This window comes from Metopolophium dirhodum, chromosome 6 (assembly GCF_019925205.1).
Source record: "Metopolophium dirhodum isolate CAU chromosome 6, ASM1992520v1, whole genome shotgun sequence".
In the NCBI taxonomy this organism is placed as follows: domain Eukaryota; kingdom Metazoa; phylum Arthropoda; class Insecta; order Hemiptera; family Aphididae; genus Metopolophium; species Metopolophium dirhodum.
In genome coordinates, this window is record NC_083565.1 from 20,450,739 (window position 1) to 20,465,609 (window position 14,871).

The following is a 14,871-nucleotide window of genomic DNA, read 5'->3' on the forward strand; positions in this document are numbered from 1 at the left end:
CATTTTGATTTTATAAAACCAACATTTTTAATTTTCATAAATATTATTTAAAGTATTTCTTTTTTTGCGTTTTTTTACTTTATTAAATGACAAGATACATTTTTAATTTCATATTCTGAAGCAGGGTAATTTTTTTCTGAGTATATTGATACACACAAATCGACTTTTGAACGAGTAGTTAATAAGAACTTGAGTTTAGATGAGTGGAGTTTGTGGCTCAGGGGTACCTTTCAGAATGTTGGTTTACTACTCTACATGTCTAAACTTTAAATACTTAGATTTATTTAACTATACCCATTCAATTTTTCTGTATCGAAGCACTCAGAAAAATATTTATTGAATATTGTAATATGAAACTAAATAGTGTCATAAATATTTTCTAATTAAAAATTTACATTATTGTTTCTGAGTACCTATTCTATAATCAGTATTCATAAGTTATTTGTTTTTCCCAAAAATTAGTAGGTACCATTACTGGTATCACTACATTTTATTTATTGGCCCAACCCCTATTATTACGGTTATAGGCCCAAAATTCGTACTAAAATTGTATTAAATTTGATTATCCCTGAGCACTAATAATGACATTAAATATTAAAACAATGAAAATAGAAACTACACACTAACTTTCATGAGATTATTTACTGTAAACTTAATCTTCATGTTTTTTTTTAAATAGTTGTTTTATGAACATAAAGGGTTTATTCTTGAAAACAAATATTTGAATAATAATCATTGGGTACTCTTTAAGAAAATGTTTCCCTAATATTATTTTCATATTTATTATCTTATCATAAATTCCGAAAATTATTAATATTCTATTAAACATTAACCAACCCCCCCGGAGAACTAACAATCCTACGGTATTCAATCGAAACATTCGAAACGTTTTTAAACTAAAAAGAACACTATGTCATACACTCATACATTCAAAATATAAACATATTTAAATTGAAGTACCTACTACTTGATTCCGTATCACGTCACATACTCATAATTTATGATATTAAATATTTAAACGCACATGCATATTCCGTACACAACATCTAGCTAGCGCATTGTGCACGGAAAAAAATTTTTGGTTTATCTAACTTCAATTTTAGGTACATTATCTGTAAATTATAGTTCCCTATGGCATTGCTATATTTTTAGTTTCAGATACTATTTTTTTATAGTTAGAATATTATAGTCACCACATCTAAATATTGGTTAGTTGCATTTCAACTATTTCATATAGCTAAGATGACAGTTGTTTTAATGCATTCAGACTAAATGCAACTAAACTTTATAGGTAATATAATCACAATTTTCTGTCAATTTGACTTCATAATTAGTTATATACCTTAATTAAATTAGTTGAAACTGCCAAATAAAATACCAATTGCATTAAAATATATAGTTGCACTAGAAAATAAAATTTTAGTTAACTTACTATAAAATTATAGTCAATGCTCTAAAATAATTTAGTAAATGCAGTAAAAGCACGTAGAATAGATTAAATTTATAATAATTAATATATTTCATTATATTGTAATAATTAATAATTTAATCCATTCTGTGGTAAAAGTAAATAAATACAAAGTAAGTAAAAAAAACTGTTTTTATTAACATAAAATAATAATTGATAATATTTTTTTATTATGTAAGTATTTATTATACATTTTACATCCAGATTGTTATTTAAAGAATAATTTCAATTTTATATAAAAAAAAAACAGTAGGTACCTACCTAATCAAATGAAACTTATGTATATTTAATAGTAAATGGAAAATATGAATATAATAATTATCATATGTTATGCAATATATAGCTAAATAAAGTTTATATTTTATAACATTGAAAACTTATGTATTAAAAAAAAAACATATACCTATTACTTAGGTATATAACATAAACCATTAGATTTGACACATACAGTTGGGTGTACACTATTTAAATTTTCAATACAGCAACACACTAATTTACTTGATAAGGTTACATTATATGATTGAAGATGTTCGTTAAAATAATTACAAACAAACACATTGCATACTATGAATGGTTTGTTATCATCTTGAGTAATAAACAATGATAGTATTAAACCAAAAATTGGTAGAATATATGGATCTTCACTTAATTGTAAAAGGACTGACATATTATTATAATTATACAATGTACCTTTAAAATTAATCCATGAAACAAATGAAATATTATCAGTTAAAAAGTTAAAACTATTATTTAAGAATTCAGAATTATTATATTGAGTTAATTTTGATTCATTTATTGAAATATGGCGTCCTAATTTAGTACTGTTTACAATTAATTTATTTTTAGTTGATAAAATTCTATAAGCTACATTAAGCTGATGTTTCAAAGCTAATGTATAACATGCATTCTTCCTTGATGTTATCGATTTAGCTGTTTCTTTAAGTTCCTTATGTTTGGACTCAAACCTCATAGACCAAATTAATGATAATGGGCCACACTTTTTTATAACCATTGGATAATGCACCATATGATGAAATTTTGGTTTCAGGTTTGTGTTGAATAAATTCATATACAACTCATGGTGTTCTGTTATAAGGGTTTTACAAAGGTCTATATCATCATATTTTATACTTTTTTCCAGAAGAATACTAATTATTTGTCTAAGACTAATGTATAGACACCATATTTCTGAATTCAATGGTACTAAATCTCCTATAATTAAAGCAAAATACTTTGTAAAACAAAGCATCTCACTTGCAGACATTTTTATTGAGCCATTTTTTAATAGAGCAGTTGATAAAAGAGGTGGTCTGTTACGAATGTCAATTGATCCGTAATTAAAAGATTCAATTCTATTGTTTAAAGTATCAATTGTGAAATAATTAAAATCATAAATCATTTTTTTAAGGATCATACCTATATCATATTTACACACACCTTCTAAAATATCATGCATAATATCAACTGCAAAATTCTGAGTCACATGAAATGAATTTATTTGATTAAAAACACATTGCTCTTTTAGACCAGTAAGAGTAATATTATTAATTGAAATGTCCTCATCATAATTGGTTTTATTTCTTAACACCCCATCGACTTGAGTAACTTGATGATGACAATCTAGTTTTGGTGATTTACAAAAACGACAGGGAAATTGTGCAACAAAACTTTCGGTGAACCCTAGTATGGAGTGCAAACCTAAGTTGTCACCCAAAATTAAGCCTAAAGAAAAGAATACTCTATACATTTCACCATTATATAATATATCAATCCCTACATTCTCTATAAAATTTAATTCAGATATAAGTTCTGCAAAAATAACTTGATTTCCAAATTCTTGTCTATCATTGGATTTAAATAATTGTACCAAGAATATATTTTCCAATGAAGATGCCAAATCAGGAGGCAAACATGGCAAGGATACATAAACAGCCCCTAGTTTAGTAGTTCCTGCATGTGATCCCAATGCATTATTTATTTCAAAATCGTCGAAGTACAAAAATAGTGGTATTAATATTTTTCCTGGATTTTTTTTTAATTTACTTTGCCACAGTTGGGATTGAACAAAATTACTAATAGTGCTACACATTGAACTAGAATCTAGGTGGTTCGTAAATTCAAGAATCACATGAAATAAATTACAATCTTGGAATAGAACTTTAAGAACAGACCTCAATGGAATAAAAGACATGGTAACTGTTTTTGGTTCAAATATAACACGTCCATTTCTTAGCTTGTCATTTAATCTATACCCAATTTCAACCATTTTTGGACGAATTAAAACTCCCATTTTATCAAACATTTTGAAACGAAGATGTTCAGACTTGATATTAGAAAATGTATTGGAAAGTTCATCAAACATACAAAACAAATCTTTTGTTTGATTAGAATCAATCTGGTTTAAATTTATGATTTCTAACATTTTTGTTTTCAAATTACATAAAAATGAATCATTAAAAAACTGAATGTCATCAAATAGTGTTTGAATTATTTTTCTGGGAATTGAATTATTACTATACCATTTTGATGCTAAAGAAACTGTACTGGATTGAAGTGTTTCAATAAATTCAGTAATTGTAATTGGTTCTGGACAATGTTTTGGAGGGTAATTATAATTTTCAATGATAGAATGGAAATCGTTTAAATCAGAGGTTCCTTGAGAAGATGTTGTTATGACAGGCAAATTACAGGAAAGAGGTGTGTCTATAATATATTGTGTGTCTACATTAATATGTTGATTTAAATGATTTTTAAATGAATGAAAAGAGTTAACAATTCTAAAGCAGTTTAATTCATTACATTTAAATTCCCCTATGGATTTTGGATCATGAAAAATATTTATATGTATTAACAAATGAGAATTTAAGTTGAATTTAGTGTTGCACAAAAAACAAGAAGGCATCTTTGTATTCAAAAGTCGTCTAATATTTGTAATAGGTATTTATTAAACTTTTCAAATGAAATATACTTTTTTAATTTAAATTAAATTACTTATTGTAAAGTAAAACAATAAATTAACAAAAAATAAAATATTTAATTCGGTAAATGTCTACATTGTAGACTACAAGTAACTGTATAACACCTAATATTACTTTATATTAGGTAGGTATATTAATACAAGTGGGCATTTACTACCTAATGACAGCTTACATGTTTTTTAAATCGTTGATAAATGTTTTAACAAATAAAACATGTTTATCGGACTTGAGTGTTGTATCAAAGAAATAGTTTTGGATAAACAACCAAATTTGTTCACTTTCTTGAGGATAGTTTAAATTCAGAGCAAAATATGATTTGTAACAAACATCTAACGCTTTTAACGGTGTTTCCAACTTGTAATATATGCTGTTGATCACAGCATAAATGTCAGTGTTGTCAACAATTATTATGTATGGTTGTAATGTTGTACCATATTGAACTGCCTTCTCTATTTTTTGGGCATGAACATTTCTTAATTCTGAGACATCCTGAAATAAAATTTACCAAAAAATTATATTTAATTAATAATTAAAAACATAAATAAGTAACACTTAAAATTATTTGAAATCTATTTATTAATGAAACTTACAGGTATAAATAAAACAAAAGAATCTGCCTGTTCAGCCTTTGATGGTCTCCAAATTGAATGTTTACCGTCTCGTTTACGCTTTTTGTCCAACTTGATTGTTAATGGTTGAAAAAGTTGAGGCAAAAGTTTAAGAACAGATATGTTATCATTACCTTAAAAAATACAATTGTATTTGAAGATAAAACAAATATATTAAATAAAATATTAACTAGGTAATTAGTAATTACCTGGCCTTGACGGGGTTTTAAGTTCGGAAAGTAAAGTAGACTCGTCTTGTAATGAAAAACGTTTGTTTAGTTTATCAATATACTTGATTAACTTCACTTTAAATACATCAAACTTATGAAATAGGAGTTTATCTTTTCCAGGATACAAAGTCTGGAAATCAATCTCAATCTATAACAGTAATAATACAAGTAAATCCAATGTTGTTTGATAAAATATAAACATGTTATACAAATTTAGTAAAACCATAGATAATATTATAATACCAACGTTAATACATTAATTTCATTGTACACAATATTGTATTATTTACATAAGCATTTAAATACAAAACTCACTAATAAATGACCAGTAGGACTTTTAAAAGCAGGATAAAGTTCGATACAATTTTCTTTTATTGTCAATCTATAATTTGATGTCTCAGTCCAATATTTATGTAAAGTAAGGGTAGGTTGTGTGTTGTTCTTAAGCCACAATATTTTTTCTTTACACTCTAATAATTGGATATTACAAGTTAAAATAAATACAAAATATTTACTATCTTACATTAAGAAATTAATACCGTCATCAATTAAAATATCATTTTCTGTCGACTGTGTTGTTACAATAACCTTTGATGGATTTATTTGTTTAATTTGCTTTCGTAGATTACAGTATTTGTCATATAGTTTCCCTCGCATTGGGTGTACATTATTTCCATCTTTAAAATAAGGGGTAAAATAGGTTTGACCAGTCTCACTTAGAAATAATTGTTCAATGCCTTTAGTTTAAAATTTAAATCATAAAAAATTAGTCTTTTTATAAATGTGTAACGGTAAAAACAAACTAAAAACTCTTCAGAAATTCTACCTTTTGCTAATAGTGTAAATTTATTTTTTTCAATTTTGATAGACTGCTGAATTTCATGTTTAATAATGATGGAAGATAAACTATTTCTAATGAATTGATTTAATGTACCAACAGACTCATAATAATTTAGTACTACTTTCCCATCACTATATTTATTCAATATTTTACTTATATAATCTTTTGCTTTATTGGCCTAAAGAATAAAACAAAAATAATAGATTAAGTACAAGTTCTGACCTATTTTTTTTTAAATAAATAAGTAATTTAAACCTCAACAATTTCATCAGTACTTAATGATTGATGGCAGTCATTATTTGAAGTGCCAATATGGTTGGTCAAATTTTTTCCAGGATCTAAATTTTATGATTTAAATTTAATGAATATACTACATTAATACAAAAATATGTAGAACTACCTTGATAACTACCGCCTATAAATAGTGATATTTTTGTATTATCATAAGATTCAAGCAGTGATGTGTTACCAAATACATTTTCATCGGAAAATAAATCAATGTTATTTTTTACACCTTCAACATCGTGCAATTCAAAGTTTGTTATGTCTGATATATTTATTTTGTCTACATGCTCACCTAGATATTTATATGAAATAAAAATATTCAAGTGTATTAAGAAAAATAAATCTTTTAAGATTTTGAACCTACTTATTTGATCTTCCAGCACTAAAGGTGAAATTTCAATAGGTATAGATGCTTCAGTATATTTGATCGATTCCTATTGGTTAAAATAAGAATATTTATTGAGTATTTTGAGGTGATCCATTTAATATGAGATACTTAGTCGAGTATTTATCTTAAATTAAAAAAACTTATTGAAATAATCAATTTGGTAGGTATTAAAAACACTTTCTATTTAAAGTAATAATTAATGGTCAAATAGTTATTGTACAATTTATTAATCATTGTACATACTGAAGTATTAACTGATGTTTTATAGAATTATATGATATATATTATATTATATTTAATGATAATACTTAATATAGATTAAAGATTTAAATTTCCATAACTACTGCCAAGTGGACAAGAAATATGAAATAATATGTATAGGTATTGGTTATAAGTATAAAGTGTTTCAGGGACTGATTTGACAAGTTATTGTTGTTTATATATATAATTCTAAAATAGGTATACATAGGTAGGTAGGTATAATAACTTATTTACTCACTTGAATTTCTTTTAGCCTAGTTAGTTTACTATAAAATGATGAACGTTTACCCATCTTTGGTATTAATTCTTTTACCATTAGTTCCGTTAATGACAAAAAGTCATCTTTACCGATTTCTTCATCTAGTTACATTTAAAAACACTAAGATTAATACGTTAGTGACAATTGAAACATTCATTTTTGAGTCAAATAATTCTACCTACATATAGGCTATTCCTTTAACTCATAAGTAGGTATGTATTTTGTTAGAACTTAGAATTATAAAACATTTAAAGCAGATACATTCAAAACTGTATATCTTAATAATATAAACTTGTTAGTAATTTATGAATTTTACAAACAAAAAAAATAAATAATAAAATATAATAATTACCTTTAAACGTATCGATGAGTTCCTCAAATCCCCATTCAATCAGCACACCAACAGTAAATTCATCCATTGCAAAAGAAGTCGATCAACAATTATACGCAGACGACGACGACGGAAGTCAGGTGGAAGGTATAAGAATATACGATTATAATTCTCACTGTACCGTGTACAAGCACGATATAAAAAAATAGTTAGGTACAAAAGAACGGTCAAACATCTATTACTTATGTATACACATTAGTACATCACGACACAAGTAAATTCAAAAGTGCAGTGGAAACTGGAAATTATTGCAGTGATGAGTTTTTATATAATTTTTATATAAACGGATAATGCGCGACGTACGGATGTTAGGACAATGGACACGCGCGAAATGTTGTATGTATTTACTTATGCATCTAAAAATAGTATGACAAGAATAATAAAACTTAATTTTATAATTATCCCAACTGAATAATATAGTAACAATACCTAATCGTTTAGCTCTCGACATATGCAGACACCAGTTTTAGTTACTTCAACTAGTATTATTAGTAATACATCTAAATAATATTAACTATAAGTTTTAGCTTATTTAACCATTTATTTTTGTTGTACCTAAATATAATTTAACCATGCCAACTATATTTTATTGGTACAACTACTAAATGTCTGACCATAACTTTATAGTAAATGTCAGTACATAGTTGTATCAAGCCTCACTAAAATATAATTAGACCAACTAAATTGTTGTCACCCAAATTTATTTGGTTAATATTTTTTTCCGTGTGCGTTGACGGTCCGTAAATCATATTATATAAACATTCAATCAAGTAAATAAAACATGTGTATACTTAATAATAATAAAAGATTGCATTGCCAATAAATGTTAAATGTACAATATATTATGTACATTCCTACCTGTATTAAAAGTATAATACCTATATAGTTAAAATAGTATAATATCATTAATATCCATAGGCGTGCGCACGGGGTATGCAAGGTATGTCACAGCACACTCTACGACTCCAACAAAGGGGTTCATTTATTTCCCCTCGAAGACCGTTTTTTTTCTTAATGATCTCAGTGTTAGTACATTTTTATAATTTAATTTTCAAAAAGCGGCCTCGAAAACGGAATAATATAGATATTTGAAGAAGTTGTGAACAAGTTCTAAATTGTATGAATATTTTTTTATAAAAAGTTACCAATACATTTTATATTTTGATGACAATAATTTTATTACGGCACTTTTTTGTTATTGGTGGGAAGAGCCAAATTTTTATAAAAAGTTACCATTAAATTTTATATTTTGATGACAATAATATTTTATTACGGCACTTTTTTTTTGTTATTGGAGGAAAGAGCCAATTTTTTTTATTTTGCATACCCTGTCAATGAAGTCAGCGCACGCCAGTATAGCGTATTATAGTCTACCTAGCATAGATTAGCACATTATAACTACAATTTGATTCGATACATACCTATATTAATATATACATATTACATATACCACAGCTAGCTATTATATTATGCGGACTAGATGATACTGAAATACTAAAAAGGGATTTATATAAAAGCGTAAATATTTCCAAATATTGTCTGTTACTTGTTGTAGTTTAAGAAATAACATACGCATCAAAAGAAAACCAAAATAAAACTATATATATTATTACCTAGTTGAATATCCCTCGTGCAGTTTTTTTTTTTTTGTGGCAAATCTTATATAGTACTTATACAGAGTGATTCATAAGGCGTTAACACTCATTATCTCAAAAAATATTAATGTTTTTGAAAATATTTTTTTACATAGTTTCAAGTTGTTAAAAATTATATTTTTAAATATTTTTTATCTATATAATTTTTAAGTTTTTTACTTTTTTGAATGACAGCATAGAGTTTTAAATTCATATTCCAAAGCAGAATATTTTTCTAAGTATCTTGATTCATAAAAATCTAATTTAGGGCGAGTAGTCTATGAGGTATAAGCATTTAAAGTTTAGATGGGCGGAGTGGAGTGGTATGGGGTTACCCCGCAAATATGTGTCCACTACTCCGCCTGTCTAAACCTTAAATACATATAACTCATAAACTACTCGTCCTAAATATAATTTTTTAATAAAAATGTTGTTTTTTTAACAACTTGAAACTATGTAAAAAAATATTTTCAGAAACATTAATACTTTTTGAGATAATGAGTGTTTTACGCTTAATAAATCACCCTGTATGTGTGTCTCAGTTTGAGTAGATATATCACATTTTTAGTGTACCACAGTTCACGGACAAATCGGGGTCAGTGTATTTATCTTTGTGAAAAAAATTTGATCTCGATGGGCAACTATAAGGCGTGAATTAGATTTAGCAATTGGTATATTTTTTAACGTGGTTTCAACTACTTACGTCTTACACTCTAATCTTTTCTGACATCTCTAAATAAAAGCTCTGAGATTTTCGTCAAATTCAATTGAGTAGTTTTTGAGTGTATAAGCTGCACACATACATTTGGTTTCAAAATATACCTAGTTTCTTTCTTCGAGGCCATAAGGCAGCTTGATGCATGTTTGTACCTAATCTGCCTAAAATGGCAACCATTTATATACAAAAAGAAACAATAATCATTACCTCCTATATTACTATTATAAACAAACAAAAATTTAAATTTCTACCATGTATTTCGATATCCCTGTTTGACCACCTCTTCAAAATGTGAATATTTAAAAATCCTTTCTTCTTGCACATCTAGATCATCAGAAGAACCACTACTATTCCTAATTTCCAGTTTGTACGTTTTGTAGTTTTAAAGATGTTCCGATGAATGAGTGAGTGAGTAAATGAATAGCATTTGACTTATATATAACCAGTGGTTCCGGCTAGGCGATGATAAATCAATACATAGATATAGATCATTTGTATGATGCGATAGTCATAATTGTATTTTACCTGCAAAGAAGCCAAAAGGGATACATATTATTGTGACTTCCGTTTAAGTATTATTCGTTGGTAATTAAATGAAATTAATATAATATTTATTTTTAAATATGTGATTGATAGTAATAGGTTAACTTAAATATCGAAATCATAAAAATAATGCATGGAGGCTGTCTGAATGAAACTCGATAATTATCACACAACTCGGGTATAATGACGAAAGATGTCGAATTTTTAATTTATTTATTCTGTTATTACTGTTGTGTAACGTTTAATTGTCGAAACCGAAAAACATTAATTTGGAACTACGCATAAATCCGGGTTTAGTTTCCAAACTTTTTTGTACACTGCGCTGCTGTTGAACAATATGAAAAGTTTATGCTTTGTACCGGAATCGAAACCTGGCCACGAGAACGGTCGATAAGACGAAAATATATATTTATGTAGATACAATGACTGATCATTATAATATTACGGAGTCACCAAATCGGCCGACAAACGACGACTTTTAGTGTAGGCAGTCCCGACCATTATTATAATAGTCGTTAACGGCGCCGTCGATGCACTCAATAGAATTGCGTCAAGTAAATGGCCAACTACGGTGCCGGTCCGTCGCGTCTTGGTTGTCAAACACGGAGATGCGTACAACGGGGACATTTGTGTGAATGAAATCGCAAAGGCAATAACAATCTTATTCTATAAAATCGCAAGAAAAACAGCTGATCTATAGGGAATTCATGGAGGATCTCATGGTTGAAAAAATTAAACACCGCTCCGTTTCCCCAGTCCGCCGGACCCATCCCGTCGATTCCCTATAACGCGACCAATCGCGTACCTTCGCAGCGGCGGCGGCGGTCGGTTTTTAAACATTACGCTTTTTACGCTGTTTTTCGACTTTTAGACATTTTCACATATAGTTCGTTTCGTTTAAAAGCCGCGTGGTTTGTACGCGATATCGGTCCATAGCCATCGCAATCGACGCCAGCGTAGGTCGTTATTATCGCTTTTCGTTTCGTCTTTTCAATTGCCGTTTGTGCTCTATTTGTTAAGTTTATTTCTTTTGAACCCCGTGAATATGCGGTTTGTACACTTAAAAATTCGCGTTCACGAAATGTCAGTCGGTCTTCGTTCCAACGCACAAGTGCACAATAAATATATACTGTTTTTTTTGTTTTGTTTTTGATTCAATAAATATTGCATTATGTGATTGTAGACGTATTATTTGGTCCTTAATAACGTAGCTGGTATATTGCTTAACGTAAACACAATTACATGTATTATTAAACACAAATAAATGTATTATTCAAGCATACATAATAACGGTCAGATAAGTGAATAAAATACAATTAAAGTTTAAACAGTGTGTAGAATTATGATACATAAAATTATATACGATTACATCGATGTATATCGAATATATTGGTTTACGTCGCTCCGTAGACACACAGCTTAATTGTTGAAGTTTTGACCGTGATTTGCATCACAAACTGTGGCTCGATAGGTTAGGCGTAGGTTCCCCAAACATAGGATGATAGGTAGGTCCGGGTTCGAAACCGTCGTAGCTCAATTCGGGCGGCAAGACTGTACCGTGTATTCTAATGCACGGCCGCCCGAAGATTGACTTTTTTGCATTTTTTTTCACTTTGTATTTATTTTCATAAATAATATAATAATATACATGTTAATTTTACATTATATGACTGTATATTATATATAATGTACCTATATGTTATTTAAATTATTAGGAATATAACTCATATTATTTTCTTTAAATTGTCTTTATTTTTCGTAAGTTATTTCGAATGTTGTGTGATTGGGTTTTTGGAAAATACTATTTTTTCTCTTCACTTATAGAAGCTATACATACTAGACTTATTTTCTGCAGCACATTGTTCGCTATCCGACTAAGTCGGATAGCCAACCTAGCTGACGAACTTTAAAGTTAATAGATTTTGACTTGATATGACTGACTTTCTAGACACTCCAACACGGTTTCGACTTTACACTTTTTACATAAGAAAAAGCACCGGACATGTGACGGCACATACCATTCTATCCGCAGTAGACGGATTGTTCATTTTGATTTCGTCTTAGACGGTGCTGACTGACTTGCTTAACACTTAAACATGCAGGTTTTTTTTTTTTTTTTGATATAATTATATATACATTACAGGTACATGTTTATATGTATTGTATTGGTTAATATAATATTATGTATCTATATGTTATTTTTTTTATGAAATTTAATAAATAGGTACAATATATTATAATTGTTTGTATTTATATTGTATAGTCATAGTTTGTATTTTTCGTAAATTATTTCTTAAGTTGTGTAATAGGGTTTTCACTTATAGCCGCCCAACGTCGGGTCTGCAATCCACCGCAGGTGGATTGCCTACTTGATATGCTGTAGCACATTGTCCGCGATCCGACGAATTCGGATTGCCTACGGCCGCCCGTAAATTGACTTTTTTGCATTTTTTTTCACGTTATATTTCATAAATAATATAATAATATACATGTTAATTTTACATTATATGACTGTATATTATATATTATATTATTATATACTATATTATTAGGAATTTAACACATATTATTTTCTTTTTGTCATTGTTATTATATCATACTAATTTATTTTATTTTTCGTAAGTCATTTCGAATGTTGTGTGATTGGGTTTTTGGAAAATACTATTTTTTCTCTTCACTTATAGCAGCTATACATACTAGACTTATTTTCTGCAGCACATTGTTCGCTATCCGACTAAGTCGGATAGCCTACCTAGCTGATGAACTTTAAAGTTAATAGATTTTGACTTAATATGACTGACTTTCTAGACACTCCAACACGGTTTTCGACTTTACACTTTTTACATAAGAAAAACTACCGGACATGCGACGGCACATACCTACCATTCAATCCGCCGTAGACGGATTGCTCATTTTGGTTTCGTCTTAGACGGTGATGACTGACTTCCTTAACACTTAAACATGCAGGTTTTTGCATTTTTTTTTTTTTGATATAATTATATATACATTACAGGTACATGTTTATATGTATTGTATTGGTTAATATGATATTATGTATCTATATGTTACACTAACACGGTCAAGGGGTCCAACTATTTTTTCAATTATTCACCCATCTACGCAACTAACGGGGTCCGCAATCCACCGCAGGTGGATTGCATACCTGGTGATATACGCTTCGTTTATAGTCCGCGATCCGACGCAGTCGGATCGCCTACCTATGTGATTTTATGACTGATAGCTAGACAATCAAATAAACCTATCGACTCTACACTTTTTAACAATTTTAACAACCAAAAGCAGCGGAGAAACGGGAGATGATCCTGGAGATCGTATCCAGCCTATCCATTTAGCCAACCTAGCTGACGAACTTTAAAGTTAATAGATTTTGACTTGATATGACTGACTTTCTAGACACTCCAACACGGTTTCGACTTTACACTTTTTACATAAGAAAAAGCACCGGACATGTGACGGAACATACCTACCATTCTATCCGCAGTAGGCGGATTGCTCATTTTGATTTCGTCTTAGACGGTGCTGACTGACTTGCTTAACACTTAAACATGCAGGTTTTTTTTTTTTTTTATATAATTATATATACATTACAGGTACATGTTTATATGTATTGTATTGGTTAATATAATATTATAGGTTATTTTTTTATGAATTATAATAAATAGGTACAATATATTATAATTGTTTGTATTTATATTGTATAGTTATAGTTTGTATTTTTCGTAAATTATTTCTTAAGTTGTGTAATAGGGTTTTCACTTATAGCCGCCCAACGTCGGGTCTGCAAGGTTTGCCTACTTGATATGCTGTAGCACATTGTCCGCGATCCGACGAATTCGGATTGCCTACGGCCGCCCGTAAATTGACTTTTTTGCATTTTTTTTCACGTTATATTTCATAAATAATATAATAATATACATGTTAATTTTACATTATATGACTGTATATTATATATTATATTATTATATACTATATTATTAGGAATTTAACACATATTATTTTCTTTTTGTCATTGTTATTATATCATACTAATTTGTTTTATTTTTCGTAAGTCATTTCGAATGTTGTGTGATTGGGTTTTTGGAAAATACTATTTTTCTCTTCACTTATAGCAGCTATACATACTAGACTTATTTTCTGCAGCACATTGTTCGCTATCCGACTAAGTCGGATAGCCTACCTAGCTGACGAACTTTAAAGTTAATAGATTTTGACTTGATATGACTGACTTTCTAGACACTCCAACACG

The 14,871-nt window shown here is 28.6% G+C and overlaps 3 protein-coding genes across 3 annotated transcripts in view; 1 reads left to right on the top strand and 2 right to left on the bottom strand.

Moving 5' to 3' along the window:
* Window positions 1–14,871, top strand: part of LOC132947275 (FMRFamide receptor-like) — a 91,740-nt gene that overhangs the window by 14,541 nt on the left and 62,328 nt on the right. The gene's annotated exons all lie outside the window — the stretch shown is intronic.
* LOC132947540 (uncharacterized) lies at window positions 1,674–4,370 on the bottom strand. Its single transcript, XM_061017846.1, has one exon. The coding sequence runs from the start codon at window positions 4,368–4,370 to the stop codon at window positions 1,875–1,877; it is 2,496 nt and encodes an 831-aa protein (XP_060873829.1). The 3' UTR covers window positions 1,674–1,874.
* On the bottom strand, window positions 4,287–9,433 carry LOC132946779 (uncharacterized). The gene is made up of 11 exons (XM_061016849.1): window positions 7,671–9,433; window positions 7,298–7,419; window positions 6,775–6,844; window positions 6,526–6,702; window positions 6,381–6,463; window positions 6,111–6,303; window positions 5,824–6,021; window positions 5,600–5,754; window positions 5,264–5,432; window positions 5,037–5,188; window positions 4,287–4,935 (listed from the first exon to the last, which is right to left on the bottom strand). Exons 1-11 carry the CDS (start codon window positions 7,735–7,737, stop codon window positions 4,615–4,617), a joined length of 1,707 nt encoding a protein of 568 aa, XP_060872832.1. The 5' UTR covers window positions 7,738–9,433; the 3' UTR covers window positions 4,287–4,614.